At 52.5% G+C, this 25,502-nt stretch overlaps 10 protein-coding genes across 10 annotated transcripts; 4 read left to right on the top strand and 6 right to left on the bottom strand.

Annotated features, from left to right (window-relative positions):
- Positions 1-81: 81 nt before the first annotated feature.
- Positions 82-2,972, top strand: HETIRDRAFT_61170 (uncharacterized protein; the record flags this gene model as incomplete). Its single annotated transcript, XM_009547562.1, has 3 exons — positions 82-277; positions 2,144-2,764; positions 2,821-2,972. The coding sequence occupies 3 exons, from the start codon at positions 82-84 to the stop codon at positions 2,970-2,972; spliced, it is 969 nt and encodes a 322-aa protein (XP_009545857.1).
- A 928-nt stretch (positions 2,973-3,900) lies between these two features.
- HETIRDRAFT_101229 (uncharacterized protein) lies at positions 3,901-4,445 on the bottom strand (the record flags this gene model as incomplete). The annotated part of the gene is made up of 2 exons (XM_009548552.1): positions 3,901-4,355; positions 4,412-4,445. 2 exons carry the CDS (start codon positions 4,443-4,445, stop codon positions 3,901-3,903), a joined length of 489 nt encoding a protein of 162 aa, XP_009546847.1.
- A 1,123-nt stretch (positions 4,446-5,568) lies between these two features.
- Positions 5,569-6,194, bottom strand: HETIRDRAFT_317857 (uncharacterized protein; the record flags this gene model as incomplete). The annotated part of the gene is made up of 5 exons (XM_009548551.1): positions 5,569-5,743; positions 5,814-5,839; positions 5,898-5,938; positions 5,997-6,126; positions 6,174-6,194. The coding sequence occupies 5 exons, from the start codon at positions 6,192-6,194 to the stop codon at positions 5,569-5,571; spliced, it is 393 nt and encodes a 130-aa protein (XP_009546846.1).
- A 1,606-nt stretch (positions 6,195-7,800) lies between these two features.
- HETIRDRAFT_451857 (uncharacterized protein) lies at positions 7,801-9,462 on the bottom strand (the record flags this gene model as incomplete). Its single annotated transcript, XM_009548550.1, has 11 exons — positions 7,801-7,975; positions 8,044-8,069; positions 8,129-8,169; positions 8,511-8,618; positions 8,674-8,805; positions 8,875-8,907; positions 8,976-9,035; positions 9,093-9,222; positions 9,276-9,301; positions 9,361-9,370; positions 9,430-9,462. The coding sequence occupies 11 exons, from the start codon at positions 9,460-9,462 to the stop codon at positions 7,801-7,803; spliced, it is 774 nt and encodes a 257-aa protein (XP_009546845.1).
- A 265-nt stretch (positions 9,463-9,727) lies between these two features.
- Positions 9,728-11,024, bottom strand: HETIRDRAFT_146131 (glycosyltransferase family 8 protein). The gene is made up of 2 exons (XM_009548549.1): positions 10,914-11,024; positions 9,728-10,712 (listed from the first exon to the last, which is right to left on the bottom strand). The coding sequence occupies exon 2, from the start codon at positions 10,631-10,633 to the stop codon at positions 9,821-9,823; it is 813 nt and encodes a 270-aa protein (XP_009546844.1). The 5' UTR covers positions 10,634-10,712; positions 10,914-11,024; the 3' UTR covers positions 9,728-9,820.
- A 1,079-nt stretch (positions 11,025-12,103) lies between these two features.
- Positions 12,104-15,987, top strand: HETIRDRAFT_122804 (glycosyltransferase family 2 protein; the record flags this gene model as incomplete). The annotated part of the gene is made up of 16 exons (XM_009548548.1): positions 12,104-12,121; positions 12,177-12,796; positions 12,866-13,341; positions 13,403-13,705; positions 13,756-13,985; positions 14,038-14,091; positions 14,144-14,236; positions 14,294-14,473; positions 14,547-14,768; positions 14,825-14,986; positions 15,043-15,140; positions 15,263-15,497; positions 15,621-15,647; positions 15,706-15,728; positions 15,788-15,879; positions 15,929-15,987. The coding sequence occupies 16 exons, from the start codon at positions 12,104-12,106 to the stop codon at positions 15,985-15,987; spliced, it is 2,892 nt and encodes a 963-aa protein (XP_009546843.1).
- Positions 15,988-16,116: 129 nt separating this feature from the next.
- On the bottom strand, positions 16,117-17,682 carry HETIRDRAFT_61178 (uncharacterized protein). Its single transcript, XM_009547563.1, has 3 exons — positions 17,002-17,682; positions 16,813-16,945; positions 16,117-16,746 (listed from the first exon to the last, which is right to left on the bottom strand). Exons 1-3 carry the CDS (start codon positions 17,371-17,373, stop codon positions 16,283-16,285), a joined length of 969 nt encoding a protein of 322 aa, XP_009545858.1. The 5' UTR covers positions 17,374-17,682; the 3' UTR covers positions 16,117-16,282.
- Positions 17,683-18,896: 1,214 nt separating this feature from the next.
- Positions 18,897-20,080, bottom strand: HETIRDRAFT_409792 (uncharacterized protein; the record flags this gene model as incomplete). The annotated part of the gene is made up of 3 exons (XM_009548547.1): positions 18,897-19,160; positions 19,220-19,510; positions 19,562-20,080. The coding sequence occupies 3 exons, from the start codon at positions 20,078-20,080 to the stop codon at positions 18,897-18,899; spliced, it is 1,074 nt and encodes a 357-aa protein (XP_009546842.1).
- Positions 20,081-22,365: 2,285 nt separating this feature from the next.
- On the top strand, positions 22,366-23,734 carry HETIRDRAFT_475803 (uncharacterized protein). Its single transcript, XM_009548546.1, has 6 exons — positions 22,366-22,530; positions 22,602-22,708; positions 22,769-22,806; positions 22,862-23,186; positions 23,246-23,353; positions 23,433-23,734. Exons 1-6 carry the CDS (start codon positions 22,410-22,412, stop codon positions 23,496-23,498), a joined length of 765 nt encoding a protein of 254 aa, XP_009546841.1. The 5' UTR covers positions 22,366-22,409; the 3' UTR covers positions 23,499-23,734.
- Positions 23,735-24,190: 456 nt separating this feature from the next.
- On the top strand, positions 24,191-25,269 carry HETIRDRAFT_427372 (uncharacterized protein; the record flags this gene model as incomplete). The annotated part of the gene is made up of 3 exons (XM_009548545.1): positions 24,191-24,635; positions 24,806-25,080; positions 25,135-25,269. The coding sequence occupies 3 exons, from the start codon at positions 24,191-24,193 to the stop codon at positions 25,267-25,269; spliced, it is 855 nt and encodes a 284-aa protein (XP_009546840.1).
- Between the last annotated feature and the right edge of the window lie 233 nt (positions 25,270-25,502).

Raw genomic sequence — 25,502 nt, 5'->3', positions numbered from 1 at the left:
ATAAAGCTTTTGGATGGAAAGAAGCTGTCGTCAGACCACTGATATTATCATTCATCGCTTTCCTGTCACAATCAGCCAACGATGAAAGTTCTCGTTATTGGGTCTGTCAAATTTTCGTGTACATGTAGCTCTTGGTGGCTCAACACATTTCCACACCTGTCTAGTGCGACTGGTATGATTGGCCGACCCATTGCCCAAGCTCTGAGCCGGGCAGGTCATATAGTGTATGGACAGACACGGTCAGCGTCCAAGGCCAAACAGCTTTCTGCGGGAGAAAGTATGTTGCATCAGTTTATACACCCTACCTTGCTTATTCTGATTTTTATTCGCAGTAATACCAGTCATCGGTGAAGTTGACAATCCAAAATCGTGGATAGGACTGATAAACGAGATCGACGTTGTGATCGAAGCAATCGGTGGAAATGAGACTTATATCATCAGCGCTGCCATTCATCGAGCTGTTTCCGAAGCCGCATCACGACGCCCGACGGGGACACCGAAGCTTTCCTACATATACACCTCTGGGACTTGGGTGCACGGCGAGGACCGCACAACAATTGTCACTGATAACACTCCTATAACCAATCCTGCAAAACTCGTCGAATGGCGCCCAGCGGTTGAGCAAGCCATTCTATCCGACAAGACTCTGAATGCGATCGTGATCAGACCTGCTTTGGTGTACGGATATACGGGCTCGATTACAGGCCTGGCCTTTAGCATGGCCGCTCAAGGCAAGATAGTTTGGCCAGGTACACCTGGAGGACGGTGTGCTGTCGTTCACGCCGACGACCTTGCGGATCTATACGTGCGTGCAGTGGGCAAGGCGCAGCTCATTGGCGGGCTCATTTTCGATGCCTCGACAAGCCACAGCGAGTCGGTGGATGATCTTCTCGAGAAGCTTGTCAAAGTGTCAGGCGCACAGAGTCCTTATGAATATAAGATACCTTCGAATCGTGAGTGACTAGATCTCCTTATGCATTAGTCCTAGGTAATGAATTGTGTCTCAGTATTCGAAGAAGCGATTAGCACGACAAGCCTGGTGCGGCCTACCCTCGCACGCACCATCCTCGGATGGGAGACTCGGAAAGCTGGGCTCATTGATGGTCTGGAAGTCTACTACGCCGCATGGAAAGCCTCCCAGTAAACCTTCGGGCTTACTCAATGAGTCTACGTCTTACACCGATATCTTTGCTCACCCGCGATCTCGACGTTATGTTCCCCATGTCGCTGCGATCCAAAGCGGGTATCATTCGAATTCACAGTCATGCTATTAGTCATTCTCTTACACTCTTGCCATACGGTACAGAAACGGTTGTTCCTTTTCCTCAATTGTGCTGTGTCATGGGGTGTATATACATCTGATCTTTGAAGAAATCTATGTGGCCGCTAGAACGAAATCCGCAAAAGGAGACCCACTTAGACTGGTGAGCGGCGGTAAGCACCATTTGTGAGTGTTCATCCACGTGTTTGAGCTTTATCTAATAGACGTGCAGACATCATAGAAGCGCTCAAGAAGATGTGGACATTACACAGTTGCGTTTGCGACAAGTCGTGGCCTGCACAGTGCCAATTCCTGTCAGAGCGAAGAAATTCTGACATCTGGCAATGAGATCTTAGGTTGATCACGGGCGCCCCAAAGACCTAGGAAGGAAGGTGAATATCTAGCCCTCGACGTTCATTGATATGCGCAAGTCGCACGGGGCCTGGGTCATGGGAATCCTTGTGCCGGCAGATGATGAATTGACCGTAATCTGAGCGTCTCACGATGTACAATTGTATAGGAGCATGTAGCTTCCCATCGTAAGAATATTACACATAGGTTGATAGTGCGGGGGGACGGGGAGATATATCATAAGGGACCTGGCAATGCCCATCGCCCACCCAACGTCGTGTATACGGGTATGAGAGTTTTAGTTCTTGGGTGAGTAGTTTCATGGCTCCGCGAACAAACCTAGCACCACTGATCAATACTCAGCGTGACAGGCATCATTGGTGGGCCTGCTGCTCGAGCGTTGAGCCGTGCGGGCCACATGGTGTATGGTATGACGCGCTCGGCACTCCAAGCAAACCGACTCGCAGCTGATGAGGGTGCGTGACCACACTCTATGATTGTACTGCGCATACCAATCATACATGATGGTAGTTTTTCCTGTCATTGGTGACCCCGCATGTCCTGAGAATTGGATTGACATCGTCCAGAATATAGACATCGTAATTGACGCTGTTGGAGGCGAGAACTCTGCAACGATTGCACCAAGCCTGCATAAGGCCGTCTCGGATGCTGCTGCACGCCGGCCGCCGGGGACGCCACCGCTCACATACATCTACACATCGGGGATGTGGGTGCATGGTGATGATCGAGCAACGATTGTCACAGACGGGTCGCCGATCGTGTCTCCATTGCGGCTTGTGGCTTGGAGACCAGCAGTCGAAGACGTAATCCTGCGTAGCAGCGGCGCTGTCAGAGGAATAGTGATACGTCCAGGGTTACTATATGGACAGGGAGGCTCTCTTTTTGCTGCGCTGTTTGCGAGCGCAGCGAAGGGAAACATAGTTTGGCCTGGTGCGCCAGGGGGACGATATGCAACTGTGCACGCAGATGATTTGGCTGATCTATATGTGCGTGTCGTTGGGCATGCAGCAGCGCTCGGAGGATTGGTGTTCGATGCGACGAGGGAGCACAGCGAGTCGGTGGATCTGCTGCTGCTGAGGATGGCGGAGGTGTCCGGTGCAGAGAGGTATGAGTACAAGAAGCCAACGAATTGTGGGTAAAATCAAGTATTCGGCCTAGCTCACTGCTGACGTGCTACCGCCTACTAGTGCTAGAGGAAGCCCTGAGTGCAACGATAATCGCACGACCGACACTTGCACGTACTATGCTAGGGTGGGAGTCGCATAAGCCAGACTTGGTGGATGGGCTAGAGATGTACTACGCTGCGTGGAAGGCGAGGCAAGGAGAAGTTGCCAGCTGAACGGGAACAACTCCGGATCGGGGCAGGATATCCCAGTACCAGAGAAAGAAATCTTCTATTGCGGTTGCGATGGTCGAGGACAGTGCTAGGTACCAAGAACTATGGCCTTCATCTTTTCAGCCTAAATCACCATATTGATTCTCAAAACAGAGGCGACGCGCACAAGACATAGTTTCCAGAAATCAACTTCCACAAATACCTCTCTGACTCACGGTGGGTTATTGTGTTTGCTTCGAATACCTTTACATCTCTGAGATCAAGTGAGTTGAATGAGTCGAGTAAATAGAACGAGAAACGCGCCTGGATCTCCATTTAACTGACTCGCGTCGGTTTGGAGAGTGGCGTTGCCACTCGCCAGAGGACTAGGAGCTGCTTTGAGAGGCTGCCGGAGCACTGCCGAGAGCTGCCGAGTGAGCAACGGAGATACAAACAATTTAACCTGATTCGCCCCAAGCGATTCAAAGACGCTTCCAAGATCGCTAGCCAGTAGTGCAACATTATCGGCTCTCACTGCATGCACTATGTTTTCCGCCCAATAGATCCTTCAATGAAGCGAGGCAGGATCTAGCCATACTCGAGAAAACATCTGGAAGAAATATTCTTGCCACTCATGCGTATGTCATGATGAGTCGAACGCCGGACGGTAGCCTCTTTGCACTTTTATGGAACTCTGATTCTGTTGAGCTCACTGCTCTCGAACCCGACAGGCGACTATTCAGCTGTCTAACTACAGCCATAAAGCCGCGCAGGACCCAAAATAATCTCGATGAAGTGATGAAGATGGAACTCATGGTCACTCGAGCTTTAGTTCGATGTCAATGGATCAGCGTATTGTTCCTCTCGAACCATGACATCGAATAAAATTGCGTGAAGGTACTCTCGAGAACCTCGAGCAGTGATACAGAACGGATTGCCTACGTCTCGCGAATCATCTCACTCCGATGATGCTCGTCATCCAATTTAGAAGCCCGCTGCTGTACTGTATGTCCTCTAGTTTTTCAACACCTCCCGCGCGCAAACAAGCCTCCAGCTGCTCCAGATCACTCTGCATGGTGACTTGGATTCTGGGCGCAGGAATGTTCATAGCTGCGCATACGTCAAAGAGCCATTTCTCGAGCCCACTCCGAAAGCGACTGATGGAACAATGTCCGTCAGTTTGAGCGCATTGGTGAATGAGCACAGCGATGGATCGCCAACTGATCCCCTGTACGCGTCCAGCTAGGAGCGCCTTGACTCGGTCGATAGGCGCATGTTTGGATACGAACGCTACGGTGAATCCTGCAGCGTGTAGCAGCAAGAAAACTGAGGCATCGTAGTGACCGAGAAGAGCTTTCAAAGAGTGTGGTTCGATAGCAACTGTAAGAATGGATTCTCCTAGTCCGTCTGCCAAGTAATTGACATGAGATCAAAGAGATAACACTGTTCTGCAAGAGACATACCCATTGTTGGAACCTTCGCATCGAAGCCAATCATGGCGAGATCGGTCGGCCTACCGAGGTCAGGGTAAATCTTTGACACTGCGACGAGAAGAATAGCGCTCGCGAGAGCTGCAATTAGGTAATCATGGTAATAGGGAGTGTCTTCAACTGTTGGGTCGACCGTGCAGATGTGGGCATAAATATCTGCACAAACCCTCATGAAGCTCGATCTGCAAACCAACTGTCAAGACTCACATCGGTTGGATTTGTCTAGATGTGAGGGTTAATACATTTGGTCTGCAACGTTCATCAGGAAGTAATGCGCACCATATGCGTGTATGATATCCTCATGAACGAGAGCTCAATATAGAACGAGATCCCCATTGAAGTCTTTCTCTAAATCATTGCACCTTATCTCAATAACATCCTCTGGTATTCCTGCCATGAGCTGCAGGAAGACCTTCGTTTGTTGTTGCTCATCGAGTTTGCCGCACCTCTCGAGTCTCGTGTCCACCTCCCACAGCCAGTGAATAATACTGCCCCAGAAGTGTCTTTGCACGATGACGCTGTAAAGCAAAGCAGGTCTGACTTCATAAAAGCACCTGGGAATAGAGATTTGAGACATTGTTGGTGGTACCAGTGAAGCCTAAGAGTCAACACATGTTTGGCGAGTGTTGTACACGGCGCTCAAGAAGTGATTCAACGAGGTATTCCGGCACGAACGCACCAAATTGGCTTGCGGCGACTCCCGGTTTCCCTAATTGTCACATCGGCGCAAGCTCCCGCCTAACATACAAATATGAATGGAAGCTGTAACAAATTGAGCCAGGATCATACGGCGTTATGATAACTTCACTATCGCAGTGATTGCTGCGACGCAGGCTATCGTTGGGATGTAATCTATGGAACCTGGAGAACTGTCAGAAACACACCTCACAAGAGTAGATTCGATTTCATCGATTTCATCCCTCCTCGACTGCAAAAATCTCAGTCATCCCCAGTACTGTTTCGCGACAATGTGATCGAAATCAATATTGCGCGTAATCGCGCGCAGGTATGAGCGGAGGGTAGGGACTGATGAAGCCTGGATGCAAATCTACCGATGCTCTTGGTCCCCTCCCACCTTGAATGATCCTTCGGCTAGACTCAAACGACATTTCGTCTTGCCCCATATCTTCTCACTGTTCCACTTCCTGATCGACACGATCATCATCCGGATCGTTTCTCACGAAGGAAAGCCCGAGACCAAGCACTTGGGACCAGTGTGAGGTCGGCTCCTCGTTCACCCGAGAGGCTTGACGAAGGTTGAGAAGAATGCGCGAGGGCAAGATCGCGTACAGCACGCGCTGGACCCTAACCCAGATAAAACGCAGGACGTGAGTTCCATAGTAGTATGAGACATAGAATGTTGCAAGAGACGAACGATGCAAGGAGGTTGGTATACGCAGCCTGGCAGAACGGCAGTTCATTTGTGGGTTCACAGAGAGATCACAAGGAGCTGACTTACGGGGGCGACTAAGACTATCACCAGATTGGCCAAAGATACAGCTGCCAGGGCAAAGTCAAAATCGAGAGAGAGGTCAAGAACAAAACGGAGCGCACGAACCAAAGAGGTAAATATATAGTAGAAAACCTGGAGAATGATCTATATTAATCTCTACCCACGTTCTCACAGGTGGAGGCGGACGTGCCATCGCGATATAGTGTGTTGATGAGTTTTGAATTAGACCGCAGGACTATGATTTATATCAGTACGGTGAAGGTTTATGTTTCTGAGACTTACCGTGTCGATTCCGCAGTACATTGATGAATATTAATACGACGATGACTACGCCTTCCCATTCAATATGCTGCAGAAGCAGACGTTATCTAAAAAACATGCTTACGCGTATCGAAAGCTATGAGCACCGCGCAATCCAGAACGAGGATGCGGCTTCCGCCAGTCACGACACAACCCCTGTCTACGTGTGATAGAAAGCTCTTCATGGGTTCAACTGAGGATAGCGAGAGATGGTCGACTTATGAGCGTGTCTACCAATCCAAGCATCACACCCACAGGTCAGCGATCCCATAAATTTTGCAAAGGTCACGCAGTCGACGATATGACACGTGGTCAAAAGGAGTCCGAGACCAATTCCAGTGCGTCTATCGCAAGACCAGAGAGCCCACGTTCGGAGGATGATCAGGACTGATATGTCGAAATGGAGAGAAAAGGCGACCATGAGAATGGATATTAGTCTGGTGAACTCACAGATCGAAATACGTACGTTCTGAGAGTGCTAGTCCCCACACGACAAGCCCTGAACACGAGCATCGAAATGATTAACCTCAAGTATTTTATTGGAGAGCGAATGTAGGTTTGAACAGCACTCACAACCAGACAGCTTGAACAAAAAACTGCATTCGCTAACGGACGGGTTTTTGACGGACTGGTCTAACCAATGAAGAATGAAGCCCGTCTGTCTGGGGCCGAATACAGATGAAGACGATGCACGCACAGGATAGCATTATTGTGATATCTAGGAATGCGGAATATCGCGTCAGGAAGAACAAAATATTGGCTACATTCATGCGCGAGCTCCAAACGTGCTCGACCTCTTGTCGGAAGGTCAGAGCATAGTCGTAGATCTGACTGTAAGGTCAGTTAACCCCGAAGCCAGGTAGCTGCAAATCAAGCACTCGCCAGGATGGCTGCGGCGCAGACTGCCCGCAATGGATGATATAATGAGCGGATGATCAGAACCCGGCACGCATCCGGCTTACCGTGGAAGTACTGCAAAGCGAACACGTCACGGACACGAAGCGAGAAAGAAGAGATATCGGACGAACAGAAACCAGGTTTGTGCGCCAGATGGTGTCCGCAACGTCGTCGGCGCTCAATGCGTACATGGCAGAGGGAGACAGCCGATGGCTGGTATCCTGCGCCCCTGAACCTTAAGTACCACGCACGTCGACAAGCTTGTCCTATATATCCATAGCAAGATGTGGAAATTTGATGCGTGAGTCGGGTCAAGAGGCTATGCACGGCGCTCCTCAGACACCTTCCGATTGGGCACTGTCGCGCCTGCACATCTGCCTTGCATCGCGATAGAGTCGCAGAGCCATCGTGATTGACAGCTACCTGTACTTGAGAGAGTGGAATAGGGAAAGTCAAAGCGGCAGACTGGGCTGACACAAGATTAGGCTGTTTTTCCTCCCTCCTCGACTGCAGGAACCTCGGTCATCCCCAGTGCAGTTTCACGACAACGCGCTCAATGGAAAGATTGCGCGTAGTGCACATGCATAATAATAGGTGGGGTCTGATGGGATACCACGTTTGGATGCGAATCTATCCATGCTCCTTGTTCCCTCCCACCTTTAGAAACCCTTTGACTTGACTGAACGACGTCTTTGTCTTGCCCCATATGCACTCACTGCTCTCCCTCCTCGTGTACGCGATCATCATCTGCATCGTACCTCGCGAACGAAAGCCCGGGACCAAGCACTTGGGACCAGCGTGAGGTCGGCTCATCGTGCATCTGGGAGGCTTGGCGAATGTTGAGAAGTATGCGCGAGGGAAAGATCCCATATAGTACGCGCTGAACCCTGGAGCAGATAAAGCGCGGGGTGTGAGCTCCAGGAATATGATGCATGAGCTGTGGAAGGAGACGGACGATGCAAGAAGGTTGGTATACTCGGCCTGGACGAACGGCGGGATGTTTGTGAGTTTATTCGAGAGATTACCAGAAACGGACTCACGGGGGCGACTGAGACTATCACCACATTGGCCAAAGATACAGCTGCCAATTCAATGTTTCGATGTTAAAAACATTGTCGAGAACACAACAGTGTGCACGAACCAAAGAGATAGATAAAAAATAAAAACCCTAGAAGGATGATTTATATTTATCACTGCAGGTGTTCTCATAGGTAGAGACGGACGCGCCATCGTGATAAAGTGTTTTGATGAGCTTTGACTGAGGGCACAAGACTATGAAATTCATGTGAGTATTACATGGAAGGCTCACTCTATCCGAGACTTACCGTCTTTGTTCTGGAGCACATTGATGTATATCAATACGACAATTACTAAGCCCTCCCATTCAATGTGCCGCAGAAGCAGGCGTGACCTTACACTTACGCGTATCGAAGGCTATGAGCAGCCCCCATCCCACAAGGAGGATGCGGCTGCCGCCAGTCATGACACAACCCCTATCCACGTGCGATAGAAAGTTCGCCATGGGCTCGACTGAGGACACCAAGAGATGAGACTGCGTGTCTAATAGTCCAAGCATCACACTCACAGGTCAGCGATTGCTGAAATCTCGCATCAGCCACGCAGTTGACGATCTGGCCCACGGTCAACAGGAGCCCGAGACCGATCCCGATGCGTCTATCGCATGCCCAAAGAGCCCACGTTCGGAGAATGATCAGGACTGATACAACGAGATGGTGACCATGAGAAAAAATGTTGGTCGGGTGAGCTCACAGATCGAAACACGTACGTTCTGAGAGTGCTAGTCCCCACGAGACAAGCCCTAGATACGATCATCAAGAATGGCATTCTTGAGTATTTTGTTTAGATGTAGGTATGAACGGCACTCACAAGCAAACAGCTTGAACAAGAGGCTGCATTCAGGGCCAGATGGGTGTTTGACGAATAGAACTAGTCGATGAAGCCCATCTGTCTAGGGTCGAATACAGACGGAGACGATGCACGCACAGCACATCATCACTGTGATGTCCAGGAACGCTGAATATCGCGTCAGGAAGAACAGGATCTTGGCTACGCTCAAGCGCGAGCCCCAGATATGCTCGATCTCTCTCCGGAACGTCAGAACATAGTCGTAGACCTGACTGAAAGGTCAGCTCGGCTGATTCGAGACTAGAGAGCTGCAGATCGAACACTCGCCAGGATGGTCGCGGCACAGACTGCCCGCAGAGATGGTCTGATGAGCGTATACTCAGAACGCGGCGCGCAGCCGGCTCACCGTGGAAGTACTGCAAGGCGGGCTATTGGTCACTCACACGAAACGCAAGAGAACTTAGGTTGGACGTACGGAGACCAGGTTCGTGCGCCAGATGATGTCCATGGCAAAAGAAGGGCGCGGTCAAGGCGGATAGCTATTTCCTGCATCTGTGGGCCTTAAGTACCGCACATTCAATGGAGAACCAAGGCATCGCGGGGGGCTATGCACGGTGCTTCTCAGACACCCTCCAGTCTATCAAATGTGGGATTCATCTGCCGTTGCATCGTGATAGCATAGAATTCCAGGGCCATCTCTGATTGAGACAACAATACAGTTGCGGCCTGCATCCTGAGAGAGCGTGACAAAAGATGTCAAAGCTCGATGTATTGCGCGCAACGCCGCCGCCCTGCGTGATTAATCCCGGTGTACAGATACCAGCCTCTCCCCGATATATGCAAAGACAAGCCGCCGCTACTCACAATCACCATGCCTCGCTCTCAAAGCACTCGTGCAGAGCCGGCACCGTCAGAAGCTCTGTCCATGCGTCCTCCCACCACCCGATCTCCTCCCGAAACAGCCCACCCTTCTTGCCCTTCCTCTTCTTCAGCACTTTCCGGATGCTGTCGCGCGTTTGCACCCCGTTGAAGACGTCGAAGGGCTTGACGGACGTGTAGTGCACGACGCGCAGCTCGTCGCGGATCGCGGTCCACATGGCCGGATTGCGCAGCTTGATGGCGAGGTTCCCGTTGTAGACGTACGGGAGCCTGACCGCGTCCGCGGCGAAGAAGACGTTCAGGAACGCCTGCTCCGCCTCGAACGGCGGGAAGACCGCGCGGTCGAGGTTGTCGAGCATCTGCCAGAGCGTCGCGTTGCTCGGGCGGAGGAAGAGCACGCCCGCGTTGAAGCCGAGCTTGAAGCCGCCGCGGCGGTCCGCGACGAACACGTCCGGCACGGCGGCGAAGTCGAACGGGAGCGCGAACAGCTCCTCGAACGGCCGGCGCACGAGGGTGTCCGCGTCGAGGTACACGGCGGCCTTGACGCCGATCTGGTCGAGCCCCCAGAGGTTCAGCTTCGTGTACTGGTCGCCGAAGCGGTAGCCCGTGCCGGCGCCGCCGTGGGGCGGCTGGATGAAGGGCACGGGGTTGAGCTCCCAGCCGCCCGCGCGGGCGATGCAGAGCGCCTCGGCGGAGACTTTGTTCGGGAGGTACATGAGGATTTTGCGCGCGGTCGTGTTGGTGAGGGCGAGGGAGTGCCCGAGGGTCGCGACGGGGAAGGCGAAGGCGTCTGTGTACATTGAGGAGACAATGGCATGTTCGCTGCGATCAGACGGGCGTGACTCGACGAGGTCCAGTCGCCCGACGGTGACCACTTTTCTGTTGTTGATGCAGTGAGCAATGTATAGGCTGGAGGGATCAATCAAAGACAGAGCACAAAAGAGTGAGACTGGATCTGTCACTGCAGTCACTCTGCCTTGTCGGCGATCCATCTCCTGACTCCAGGCCATGTCTTTCGCCCCTCCACCCCTCGCCCCCCATACACGTTCGGCTTGAGACAGCGAACGAGGAGAGACTCACAGTCGCTGGTAGTCATCTATCAACGACGACGGATCTGGCGGCCAAATCCACGTTGTCGCGATAAAATATAGGTTCAAGAAGGCGAGAACGGCGCAGAGGACATAGAGCCACTGTTGACGGCTTTGCGGGTAGGAGAGGGCGGTGGGGTTGAAGAGAGGGAGATAGCCGTATTTGGAACGGTTCATCCAGTTGATCAGATTCATGGCGACGGCGTTTTCTCGACGCCTTGAGGCTTCCGCGCACCAGGGTCGCGACACGCGAAGCCGTAGCCGACAGAATTTCTCGAGAGTTGGTTTCTGCAGTCGTTTGCGCCAACGACCGCCGGGTTAGCGCTCTCGGCCAGCACCCAGCTGATATACTGTGCTCGTCTAAGCTTTGGGCAGGCTGCTGCGCTCCGGCGCCGGCTGAGGCGCCGAAGCGCAGTACGTTCAGTGCTGACATTCTTTCGCAATTATCAGAAAAAAACAGGGCTTGTAGCCACGAGAAGGGCCTCGTTCGAAACGAATCGTAGACTAGGTGGATGGAGAGATAGAGTAAAATGATGCGCTGCGAAATAGTCATAGAGTGCAGAGAACGTGTCCTTCCACTGCAACCTTACATAGTAAGGAGAGGATCCGTGAGGGCAGCCCTTGGGAACACCCTGAGTCATCGGGCAAACGGGAACGCGGGCTATCGGCGACATCGACTTTCATACAACGATAAATTGAATCGGCATTAAAACCCATCCGACAAACCGCAGGTCGATTATACAGAGCCAGTACATTAGACGGGATCCAGCCTGTCTCAGGATAGCTGGAGAGTTCTGTGATGATACCTTCGTGAGTGTTTAGCCGGTGCATCGATGAGGGTCTCCTCGACTCCCATGCGTGGTCGGTCCCATAAAGGCACGTTGTCGAGGAGCTTGTATAAAAGGGTGCCATATGCACAGATGTCCTGCTGCAAACAACGAGACTATTATGAGTATGAGCGGGTGGTCGAGAGTCAAGGGAGAGCGACGGTGTGACGGCGGGTGACGGGTGACAAGCGCTGGTGGACATCGCCTTGGCCGAGCGTGCGGGCGCTTGAGCTCACCGCCTCCACCAAGGTATGTCTTACTTATATCTCTCCGCAGCACTTCCTCGCTCACGACAGCAATTCTCTGACCCCCCTCCTCTAAAGCTTAGACTCGAATTGTGCTACCACGACCTATCATGTCTCACTACCCAGATGTAAGTCCTCGTCTCTTACCGACGGAGCTGTATTGACGGAGTGTTCACTGTACAGCCCGACGAGGCCCAGCGCGGGCGGTACAACGACGGCTACTCGAACTACAATCCATACGAGCAGCAACAGCAGCAACAGCAGCAGCCGTATCAGTCGGGTTTGCAAGACCCGTACATCACCCACTCTCCCCCGCCGCCGCCAAACCTGTACCCTCCACCTAACCAGAACCAGTACCAGCCCATCACCCACGACCCCTACGCGTCCCGCATGTCTTATCATCCTCAGTCACCCCCACCGGTCACCCTCCACGACCCATATTCTTCCGCACCGGTCCCCGTCCACTCTCCGCCTCTCCCTCTCCCGGTCCATTCCCCACCTCCCATGCAGGCGCTCCCACAACAAGACTATCTTTCCACGCCTTACAACCCCCAGCCCCTGCAGACCCCGAGCTCTCATTATCCGTCGACGTATGAGGTGTACGACGATCACGAGAATGACCTCGGCGACGCCGGCGATCTCCCGCTGCTCAGAGCGCCCTCGCAACACTCCCAGGTCTCTCTCGACCCTGCGTTCCCCGGTGGCTTTGCTGAGCCGGTAGATGACGATCAGGACACGAATATCCGCTACGGCCGCATCCCGCAGCGCGTGCCACGGCGGTACAAGACGATCAAGAAAGTCGAGTACGTCGCCGCTCTCCTCACAGCTCTTCCGCGCGCAGTGCATTGACCAGACGCGCCGCGCGCAAACAGGCTCTTTCACGGGAACTTTGTGCTCGACTCGGCCGTGCCGACGAAGCTGCTCAACATGTGCGCGCAGCGCGACGAGCGCGAGTTCACGCACATGCGCTACTCGGCGGCGACGTGCGACCCGAACGACTTCAAGGACGCGGGGTTCACGCTGCGGCAAGTGCACTACGACCCGCCGCGGCGGACGGAGCTGTTCATCGTGATGACGATGTACAACGAGGACGACGGGCTGTTCACGCGCACGATGCACGGCGTGATGAAGAACATCGCCCACCTGTGCAAGCGCGACCGCAGCAAGACGTGGGGCAAGGACGGGTGGAAGAAGGTCGTGGTGTGCATCGTCAGCGATGGGCGGCAGAAGGTCAACTCGCGCACGCTGAGCGTCGTCGCGGCCATGGGCGCGTACCAGGAGGGCATCGCGAAGAACATCGTCAACAACAAGCCCGTCGCGGCGCACATCTACGAGTACACCACGCAAAGTCAGTGCTCGTGTATCCTTCAGCGCTTGTTCTTGATTTTGGCTGACGCGTGACTGGGCAGTCTCCGTCACGCCGTCGAACAAGATCGAAGGCGCGGAGAAGGGGATCGTGCCGGTGCAGATCATCTTCTGCCTCAAGGAGAAGAACCAGAAGAAGATCAACTCGCATCGGTGGTTCTTCAACGCGTTCGGGCCCATCCTGCAGCCCAACGTCTGCGTGCTGCTCGATGTGGGCACCATGCCCGGGCCGACGTCGATCTATCACCTGTGGAAGGCGTTCGACATCAACTCCAATGTGGGCGGGGCATGCGGCGAGATCGTCGCGTTGAAGGGCCGGTACGGAGAAAAACTGCTGAACCCGCTGGGTAGGTGGAACGATCGCTATAAACCGGAACATGCCCTCACACGGCTGTAGTGGCTGCCCAGAACTTCGAGTACAAAATGTCCAATATCCTGGACAAGCCTCTGTACGTCCCACGCGAAAGGACCACGAGTCCTCCAACTGCTAACACCTGTGTTAGCGAATCGGTCTTCGGGTACATCACGGTGCTCCCAGGTGCATTCAGTGCATACCGATACATCGCACTGCAAAACGATGTGACAGGGGAAGGGCCGTTGCAAAAATACTTCCTTGGAGAAACGATGGTTCGTGACGCGTGACCAAGAATCCCTGTTATCTCACTAATTTCATGCTTAGCACGGAGCCGGGGCGGATATCTTCACGGCCAATATGTATCTCGCCGAGGATCGTGTAAGCCATAAGGTCTTACCCGCGAATCCGGTGTTAATGTGCGGATCCGCAGATTCTTTGCTGGGAGCTTGTGTCCAAGCGTGGCGGAGCGTGGATCCTGCACTACGTCAAGTCCGCATACGGCGTCACGGACACGCCCGATCAGGCCAGCTCTTTGCTAATCTTTGACGTCTGCGCCGCCGATCTGATGCCGGTGGTCCAGGTTCCGGAGCTTGTGTCGCAGCGGCGCCGGTGGCTCAACGGCTCCTTCTTCGCTGCGATCCACAGTACCGTTCACTTTCACTACATTTATCGCTCGTCGCACTCCTTCATCCGCAAGTTCTGGATCCACGTCGAGCTCGTCTACCAGACCTTCAACTTGATCTTCTCGTGGTTCGGCCTTGTGCGTTCTCATTTACTGTTTCTGTCTCGTGAAGCTGTGATTGATTCATGATGATGATGGCGTCGTCATCCAGGGAAATTTCTTCATCTCCTTCTTCATCCTGAGCAACGCCCTGGAAGACCCCGCCATCATCGGTGGCAAGGGCATCAAAGTCATCAACACCATCCTCCAATATGCCTACGTCGGCCTCCTCCTCATGTGCTTCATGCTCTCGCTCGGAAATCGCCCCCAGGGCTCAAAGTGGGGATACACCCTCGCCTTCGTCGGCTTCGCGTTCTTCACGATATATATGACGGTGAGCGGTCACTGTGCCCTCTACTCTGCTCCACGCTGATCGTGGTTGGGGTATAGTTTTCCGCCTTCTTTTTGGCCGTAAAAGGGATCCAGGGCGTCGCCAGCGACGCGGGGCGGTCGATCAAGTTCAGCGATCTATTCAGCAGTGCTATATTTAGGGACATCGTCATTTCGCTCGCTGCGACTATGGGCCTCTACATTGTCGCGTCACTCATCCACGTGTGTATCCGAGAAGAACCCTTCTCTCTGACGTCTGACAATGATGCTTTGTATAGTTCGACCCGTGGCACATGCTCACGTCGTTCATCCAGTATCTGTTACTGGCCCCGTCGTATATCAATGTCCTGAACGTCTACGCTGTGAGTTTTAGCATGTATGATCTACATCATCGCTAAATGCAAACTATACCCGTCTTCCCCACAGTTCGCTAATGTCCAGTAAGAGATGATCTGTTTGTCTTACATGACGCGATCGCTGACCCTTCCTCTCTACCAGCGATGTTTCGTGGGGTACGAAGGGCGACAACAAGGTCAACACAGATCTTGGCGTCGTTAAGACGGGCAAGAACACGAACGAAGTCGAGGTGGCCGTGCCGACCGCCGAGACGGACATCAACGCCGCGTATGAAGACGCGATCCACGTGCTGTCGACCAAACCGCCAAAAGAGGAACCCAAGTCGGATCCTGCGACGGAGCAGGAGGATTACTACAGGAACTTTAGAACAAAGTGTGTCGCCTCGGTTTGACATTCTTCTGCGTTCGATTGCGTGCTGACGTGCGACCTTGTAGCGTGAGTGTTGATAGCGGCGACAATGAAAGCTGCGCGCAGGTTGTTGATCACTTTTGTCTTGCAGGTCCTGATGGCATGGGTGTTGTCGAACGTGAGTCTTCGTTGGGCATCTAACCATGCATCAATTTACTGATTGCACCCATTCACAGTGCCTCCTGATTGCCATCATCCTGTGAGCACTACTGTCACGCATTGATCGCAGTTTGACTCATACGCTTTCCATCTGAACAGGACAGCGACAGGGAGCGCGGCGACCAGCGGTGCAAGCAGTACCGTCAACGGATACATGATCTTCATCTTGTATTCTGTGACTCTTCTTGCCTGTGAGCCTTATATCTCGTCAAGAGAATTTCGATGCTGAGTCCCTTTTAGTTGTTCGTTTTGTTGGCTCCTCTGCATATATGATCATTCGGTTGTTCGCTGGAGAGTAGAAGCCTATGCCTGCGAGCCCCGCATCATTGTATCCTGCTGTGGTGTTCACATTGGACTATACATAACGGACTGCGCTGTCGTGTCCTTATACTCTAGCCTCGTCTCTTGTATACCCTGCTTCAAGTTTTGCTCTACGATTATGTATTGCTCCATAACTATTCATGCTCACGCTCTACGACACGATACTTATTTAACTAAACCAGAAATTATCAGTGACGCATCCTTGCACGGCCAATATCGACATTGCTCTGCCGGAGCGTTGTTGACTTCGGACGGTGATCAAAACGCCCATTCCTAATCCGTGAGCTCCTTGGCCCACGCACTGGGCATACCGACATCCTCGGCACTGAGATCGATCAGCCGATTCATCTCTTCTTCCCAATCGCTGTCGAACTCCCACAGCGATCTCACAGAAATGGTGATGATGAGCGTCGACGTCTCTCCCCGGCTCACGCGGCTCTCGACCAGGGTGTATTTCCCCTCGCTCGCGCGCACCTTCGCGATCAGGCTCAGGCCGCGCGCCTCGAGCGTGCGCTCCGCCGTCGGGTCGGCGAGCCGCTCAAGCGTGTAGTTCTCGAGCGCAAACACGCCGAACGTGGGCGGCACCTTGAGGTAGTCGCACGACACCCCAAGGCCGGCGTACGGCACGCCTGGGTGGTCGCGTGCCGCGATCTCACGGAGGTTGACGATGTTGTCCCGCGCGTTGCGGATGGCGAGGTGGTGCATGAACACGCGGTCTTGTCGGTTGATCGTGTCGGCTTGGAGGGCTGGGTGGGCTCGTGAATGAGTGATACAGGAGACGCCGCGACAGATGAGGTGCGTACCGGTGCGTTCCAGGCTCTTCAGTTCGCATTCTGTTTTGTGGCCCTTTTTCCAGCCAAGGACTTGGCATGACTTTGAGCAGTACATGGTCGTTTGGCATCGGGCGCACTGCTTAAACGTGTCCTTGGCTCCCTGCTTTTGACACTGGCGAGGTCATCAGTAATATTATCTACGCGACGAAGACGACGCACATTGTCGCAATAGCCGACTTGTTTTCGCATGACACTCCACTCGGTCTTGATCGACATGCGCTCCTCTGTGAGGTGCTTCAGCTTCAGCCATGGCTCCTTCAACGGAGAGCGCGCAATCTTTGCCAAGTGCTGATTGTCCAACTTAGTCATGGCAGCGCTCGCTGCAACGATCACAGAACGATAGACGAAATACCGCGGCAGGCGGTCGGAAAGCATCGCGAGCACCAGCGTGCACACGTCGCCATCAAGCAGACGGAACGATGGGCTTATGTTGACGAGGGCGAGGAGGAGCCCCTCGTGCAGCACTTGCTGGACCCAAGTGACTCCATCCGTGAACTCGATGAGGTTGCTAGTGCAGCCAATGCACGCCATGACGGCGTCGCGGACGCTCAGGTCCGCGAGAGAGGCCCGCGACAGTCTGACGAACGCTCGCGTGACGAGACCGATCGTGCCTTTCTTCAGGAGCGCATCGCGCAGCGGGTGGTCCCTGCGCGTGAGCGAGATGATCACGTCGATGTAGGAGTGGACGACGTCGGGCTCAAGCACCTGGGAGCCCTTGACCGCCGAGTTCAGCCGGGTGAGCGCGAGCGTCGCGAGGCGGTCGGCGTCGGTCCCGCTGCTTTCGACGACCTCGTCTAGCAGCTCTTTGCTCGCGTCGGATAGCACGCGATGCAGTGCTGCCGAGCCCATGGGAATGGCAAGCTTACGTGCGGCCGAGCCCTCGTCCTCCCTTTGCCACAGTATGGTGGTAAGGCGGATGGCTCCCGGGGTAGCCTGTACAGCCTTTTTCAGACCGATAGAGCTTGCGATGGAATACATCGCATAGGAAATCATCTCGAACGCGCCCTGACGCTGGACGTCGTTCTCCGGTCTTTGTGATTGGAGGGTATAAAATAAATCCATCCACCGATATATCCCTGGCCAGGTTTTCTCTACAGGATCGAGGAGCTTCCTGTCTTCGTCTTCGTCGGAAAAAAAAGGCGCAAAGTTTCCGAGCGCTTGGAGTGACAGCAGGGCGCGCTTTGCGCTGTCGGCCGCTGGTGAATTGTGAGCGGCGAGCCGCTTCGCGCTGGGGCACTTGTTGTGATCGAGATGGCTGCAGAACATGGCGACGACTTCTGGGGTCTGGAGCTTTTGCATCGACTGAATATTGCTGGCGACGGCCATGATGTCTGCGAAGGATCCGGCGGACGCAGCGCGGATGATCTGAAATAGTCATCTCTGGTGAACGAGTCGGCACTCGGATCGACAGGATGAAGAACACGGACTTGGCTAGGATTCGTCTGGAGGATGCGTGTGGAGCGCTCACACTCTGCGTTTAGGTTCATGGTAGCGTTGTCGTGCACCGAGACACTCGCAGTGGCGTCTCTTCTTTTCGAGTGAACTTGATGACCGTCGGTACTCAAGATTCTGAGATTAGATCATCTGCATGATAGCGACTCAAAGAACACGGCGTGAGAGCTTTGGTTCCTTCTGAAAGTGAATTGCCGTTACATCCCCAGGGGCCAGCACCGTCTAGATGGACGGGTATCAGAAGGTATCAGATGGTTTCGAGGACGTCCGACAAGTCCAAGCAGGGACCTAACTTTTTGGTGCGGTGTTTCGACTCAGATTGAGTATGATCTGTGCAAAAACTGGCTAAAATCGGAATTTTTTGGTTGTTTTTATCTTGGGCGGCTGTAAATGGCCGATTGTCGCGACAACCGGAGCTTGTTTGTCCCTTGCCCCAAAAGCATGCTTCGACAAAAATTTTGAAAAAGGAAGAGCATCGCTGCCTGCTTCTCCAAAGGTAAGATAGAGAAATATCAAGACATTCTTCCACAATTCCAGATATCATCTAGGAGCCTCCACGTATATACTGTGCAATCTATCATTTCACCATTTACGCTGACTGCTCACACCGTTTCCCATCCTATACCAGCGCTTTCTTGGCTCAGCCTCCATTTTCCTTGACCTCCATCGTCTTCTAATTTCCAAACAAAGTGATGGGATCCATACCACACCATAAACACCCGTAAGGTGGGGCAGTATATCCGTAGCTCTGATGCCAAGACACGCTGCAATGGTGGTGCTGGCTGCGGAACCCAGCCTCGAGTGAGGTCGACTTCAAGAGACTCCAACATAGCGAAGGAGATTAACTGCGAATGAAGCTCTGTGCGCTGCGCAGAGGGCGTCAATGACAAAGCTAAGGATTCACGTCGTGCAAGAGGGTGCATACATGTGTCGCCGGCAGGGAGAGCACCCCAATATGTCGAATGTCAGGACAGTATCTCCCGATGTGTCCCACGGTCTCTGCGACTCGATTCTCCGGCACGTAATGCAAGCTCAAGGAGCGTAAAGACTTGCGAAGACATCTAAGCTTCGGGATAAAGGCAATCAAGTCGGATTCGTTGTGTTGAAACGTCTGCATATGCGTGAGGGGACTCGTGAGCAGCTGCGAGGCAATGGCCATGGGGCCATCAAATACCCGGAGGTCAGGGAACGTGGGGCTCTCTTGGCCATCCACATCCTGCGAATGGTCAACAGGGAGTAGATTCTCGCGCGTCAGGGAAGACGCTACTTCTGCGGTGTGAAGCGTGCGCAGTTTGCGCTGGCGCGCCACAAACGCGGCAATGTGGGCATCATACGGGAACATTATCTGCGCGTCGCGCAACGTGAAAGGCACTTCCAGTGGGAATACCCACGAGAAGGAAGTAGCGCTCGCAAGCGGACTAGCATCGCCACCGTATGGGTCTGGAAAGACAAGTGATTGGAGACTGGGGAGTTTTGTCAGCACGTCGTGTAGTGTCTCCCAGAAATGGCGTGGGAGATTTGCAAGAGGAGACGCCGAACGCCGTGGCGTAAGCGCAAGGGTGTGAACATAGGCAGCGAGCCTCGGGGCGTCGAGAAGGGTGAGGCAAGCGCGATATGCAGTCTGCGGATTGCTGAAGACGAGGGATCGATACAATGCACGCTCGGCGATCGGACTGAGAGATTTGTTCGTATAGATGAGAGAAATCAGATCGAAAGAGCGCGAGTGGGATACAATGAGAGCTGCGATGGCAGGGTTTTGGAGTGAGGTGGAAGCTGAGTTGGACATGATGTGAGAGGCCTGGGCGATCCTTGGACAGACAAAAAAATTCGATGGTGATCAAAAGGTCGCGTAGAAGACACACCTAGGGCTCAAAATCTCTGTGTAGAGCCTTGAATTGGGTTGGCTGATTCAGAGAGCCCGAGGCAAACTTTCGAGATAGTGGGGAACGGTCAAGCTACCTCGTAAGACAGAAGCAGATGTGCTAAGTGATGGCAACCACCTGCCGCGCCTCATAAGCTGAGTATGACACCGAGAATTTCCTACAAAATGTTCCCTCTAGTCACTATGAGAGCTGTCAGTAGTTGCAAGACCGCCGTGCGACGGACAAACGGAAATATTTCTGTTTTGGAAGGAGGACCCCGAAGATGATATACATACGAACACTGCCAAGACCCCAGAATACAACTCAACAAAACATCACTCGAAAAGTTGGGACGCAACAGCGATCATTGCAGATAGATCTAATAGGATCTCATACATAGCTGGTGAATGCTGGTACATCTCTAGAGTTTAGATATAAATCGGTTCAGGTCGTCGCTCGACCACTATTTGCCCATTCACAACAACCTGCTCTCTAGCTTTCTGACTAGAACCATCAGAATGATGATTGAGAGAGACTGGTACACCATACTCAGGAAAAGCATGCGCCGTTGAATGACCTTGGTCTACGCAGCGACCCATAGCACGGATCGCTGGTCGCTTGCGCGATATAATTATTGTCAATCGAAAGATTGCCAAGGGTGATGAAGAGTGTGCAGTATAGTCATAGATCCTCCCACGACGTACCTCGCCACAATAGATAACTCCAGAAAGTGCGGACAGATTGCGCGCTGTAGTCAGAAGCTCGCATTGCCATAGCGTGCGAACTGTGCGAGAAGTTCTGTCGGGGACATCTTACTGGCTGGTTCCCAACGTCGCTAGCTCACGTAGTCGACGGTTATCGCTTTCTGTGTTGGCTGTCGAAATTGATGCGCCTATGCAGGCCTATGCTTGGGAAGTGTGGCGCGGGAGGGTAGGATACAGACTGAGCGCACAATATATCCGTAAATAAGTGTGAGGCTTCTAGGCGGAATGGCTGACATACCGCTGCAGGGCAGCAACCTGATGGGCCTATGGTGTTCTCTAATTCTGACATCACCAACCGTCGTAATGTGAGATTAGATCGTATCCGAAGTGCACTTTTCTCTACACTTAAATCTTCAGTAAATTTCTCTTGCCCAGGAACAGCGCGGAAGCACTGCGGAAGATGCCATGACTAAGCTCCTCCGTAACCTCACTTAAACTCGGGTGCCGTCCTGCATCATCCTCTCCAGATGTATAGCTCGAGCATTCTATTATCAACTGCCTGCTCTCGTTGGCTGCAATGTGACCTTATTGAAGACACGCCCGCCGATCAGATTACTTGGTTGATTGGTGCATGGCCTGAACTTGTAATGAGGCTTTCTGTAGCGTTTTCGCCTATCGAGTTGGGTAGGAAGCCTTGGAGTAACAGAGTTTCGGATTGTGAAGATGAATTGGGGCGGGAACTCATGGGAAGGGCAAGAAAAGGAAATTTCTTGTTTATGAGTCTGCCTCAAGCCACTGCTGAAGCTCATGGTTGTTGCTCATGTCATTCATGACACAGACAAGCTTTGGGCTGGGTCAGTCAGTGTTTTACAGAGCACATCAAATACCGCAGTGCGCAAGCAACCATACCATATAGGCCTTAGAGCCTGCATCGTAGCACTCGAGATTTTCACTTATTCAGGGGTACAATTTCACAACTAAGTGCGAAAAAACCCGTTTCGGATACGGTCTATTATCGTCCTTAGCCTTTCGCTCTGGATGCAGAGGTCATGAAATTCGACACGAGAGAGCGTTCGTCGGCCTTACGCCGCGCGGGATATAGATGACTTGATTTAAAAAATAAAAATAAAAGAGAGAGAGCGTTTGTCATGATTAAACACATATTGCGGGTGTGTTCAATGAAGTGGATTGTGATATTGTGAGCTCTTACACACATGCGTATGTACTACAATAACGATTCGGACCATTGCTAAAGCTAAAGGTTGATTGGAGATCGCTCAGTTTGAATGTCACCTAGCACACTCACTATCCCGATGATCCAAGCGCTTCTGGACTTTGTAACTATCTGATCTTCGCGAATTTTGCAGAGTCGCAAACAGTGTTCAATCAGTAGATTCGAGCGAGCTCGTGGTGGTCTGTGTACGAGACAAGAAGACGAACAACCGGTGACGCCCGAAAGGATGAACATATATGAGGTTAGGGTTCGCTCTCTCTTGCTCTACTCCGCTCACTCATCCACGACCATCCACGTTTCCTCCCCTAAAAAGCTATGGGTGAATCGCGATCCGAGCTTATCGCATGGCTGAACGAGCTATTGCAACTCAATTATACAAAGATTGAGCAGTGTGGTACCGGCGCGGCCTACTGTCAAATCATTGACTCCATTTACGGTGCGTTCCGAATCGACCTCCATCCTTACAGAACCAAGATGCTGACTTGTTTGGGGGTGGTGAATTACCAGGTGATGTGCCCATGGTACGGGTCAAAATGAACGCGAAGCATGAGTACGAGTTCATCGCCAACTTCAAAGTCATGCAAAATATTTTCAAAGCAAAGCGTATCGACAAGGTATCTGCTCTCAGTTCTACCTAAGTTGGGCTGCATCCTGACTCTTTTCGCATCGTGCAGCCTATACCAGTTGAAAGACTCGTGAAATGCAAGATGCAGTACGTTCTTCGTTGCCCACGCTTTCGATGACAACTCAATCGATTCCGTGTGCAGGGACAATCTCGAATTCCTTCAATGGCTAAAGCGTTTCTGGGATTCTAACTATGGTGGACAGCCATACGATGCTGTTGCTCGACGGCGCGGTCAATCAACTGATACCCCTGCTACAATTGCACCACTTGCACCCGCGCGTGGTGGTGGCGGTGGCGGGCTTTCTGCCGGAGCGAGAAGCGGTGGCAAGACGCCTGTTGGTGGCCATAGAGCGGGAAGCTCTGCAGCAGTGCATCAAGAACAAGTTCACAATCTTCAAGCGCAATTGAAGGAGGTGTCGGCGCATCTAGAGGGTTTGGAGAAGGAAAGAGACTTCTATTTTGCGAAGGTGCGTGACTTGATGAGCTTCTTTAAGTTCGGCTTCTCAGTGAGAGACGTCCTTTACAGCTCCGAGATATCGAAATATTAGCTCAACAACAGCTAGAGGTTCTGGAAGGCGAAGGAAAGGATGACGAGACGCTGCGCGAAATACAAAAGATTCTATATTCGACCGAGGTGCGCTACCTTCCTATGCGTTATGATTGGTCTCACCGGCCCTCTTATACCTCGCTTCTACCCTTTGAATCTTGCACAGGATGGCTTTGAGGTTCCCGAGGGAGACGCTCACGCGCAACTTGTCGACGAAGAGGAGACGTTCTAAGCGTGACTCCTTGCGACATGGCGGATCTTGCATTTTTCGGTCCGCAAACATGCGCGGCTAAGGTCTGTATTTATACCAGTCCCACCCCTACATCATACCTATCATCTCTTGCCACTTCCCTTATCCCACGTAATGCGCGTACTGCCTCCTACGGTCCGTTTTATTCTCGCTTTGTTCTGTCGTCGTACTCATATACAAGCCAACTGAATTGAATGAATGGAAATAGTGTGTTGTCCTCTTCAATTGTTGGAAGAATGTTTGATGACCCATCCTCGCGGTGGATGTTCTATGTCCGGGAGATTGACTGGAGCCATCTACTGCGATAGAATACTCAGTAGGCATCAATGGCCTACAAGGATGAATGGTTAAATTTCTTGTATTCATGCCTTGTCCCTGCTTCATAGATGTCTCGTCGGGTTGAAAGACTGTCCGCTACTCGGGCTTGTGTGATGTTGCCACTCGGAACTATCCGGCGGACGAGGACTAATACCCGAAGCAGTCCGGCTCGGTTCGCCCTTGCCATGTCGTGCTTCTCCTGGAATTCCCCACACCTCTATCAGCCTATTGTGCATACTGCACAATGTCACCCAATTTCTCGCCGTATCATTCAGGAAGTCATCGGGCACGGGTTCCATGCGCTGACTGTTGATCACGAAACGACTGATAGATTTAGCTGATCTTATCGAAAAACAATGAGTCGGAAATTGGAATGGCCCACATTCTCCAATGCTTACCACGATGAGCTTCTGGGACTTGTCCAGAGCTGCGCTTCCAGTCAGGCGAACCATTCTTGTCTAACCTGGAAGGTTGTCGAAGCCGTTCATGCGAGGAGTTCGTTCATCTTCATGCAGTTGTTTGCCACCGGGCGTGCAGCGAGGCCTTCGGGACTCACATTGGACGATCCGAGCTTCCCATATGTTGGTGCTGGAGATATCTCGCTCGCCGATCGGAACCATGAACGGCCTCGCTCAATGACTGTGCTTGAGATCAAAGAGTATATACAGCTCTTCGCGACAGCCGCGTCGAATGCTGTCAACGAAGCAGGCTTTGACAGTGTCGAGATTCAAGGCGCGGATGGGTACCTGGCCGACCAATTCTTGCAGACGACGGCGAATAATCGCCCGGATGATATGGAGGGTCCGTAAATAATAGAATCAAATTTGCCCTAGAAGTCGTTGACGCTGTGGCTTCCGCTGTCGGTCCGCAGAGGGTGGGCTTCTGAATCAGTCCATGGTCGGATTTTCAGGGTCAGTGGGCATGTCGCTTTCGAACAGATGACCAACGTGTTTTGATTGTTTTAATATTAGATATGCGCATGCTAGACCCCTTGCCGACGTTCCGCTCATTGGTATCACGTCTTCGCGATACCTATCCTGACCTCAGCTGCCTTCATGTCGTCGAGCCCCGCATAGCTGGAGCCGCGGAAAGAGAATCTAAGGTAGATGAGAGTAATGACGATCTGCGCAAGATTTGGGGTTCGAGGCCATATCTTGCAGCAGGCGGCTTTACGAGGGAGGATGCCATACAGACTGCAGAAGAGAAAGGTGGTTTGGTGGTCTTTGGCAGACACTTTATATCCAATGTGTGTTACCTCCATCTTCTTATCCCTTCGACCAACTTATCTTGTCATGCCCAGCCTGATCTTCCGACACGATTGCTGAAGGGGCTACCATTGACACCATATGACCGAGTGATGTTCTATATCCAGGACGGAGTAAAGGGCTACACGGAACATCCATTTTCTCAGGTAGATATCAAGGTCGCCGCTTGACGGCACAAAGTCATTGTAATTCTAGAAAAGATCTTTGAAGCAGAATTAGGCTGTCGGCATGCTGACTGTCAGACACGTATATCCGGAGGCCACGTTGGAGGTTGAGGGAGAATTGCCTAGGTTGCTGCCTTTCGGAGACTACGCTGATTTAGAATCAATGACTGTCTTGTTAGAGCTCACGCGAGGCATCTCGTGCATCGTTTCATGCGCTGACATACGGCCAAACACCCACG

The sequence above is a fragment of the Heterobasidion irregulare genome (assembly GCF_000320585.1).
Source record: "Heterobasidion irregulare TC 32-1 unplaced genomic scaffold scaffold_05, whole genome shotgun sequence".
NCBI classification, from domain to species: Eukaryota; Fungi; Basidiomycota; class Agaricomycetes; order Russulales; family Bondarzewiaceae; genus Heterobasidion; species Heterobasidion irregulare.
The sequence above is the reverse complement of the archived record's forward strand: the minus strand, read 5'-3'. Positions and strand labels throughout refer to the sequence as shown.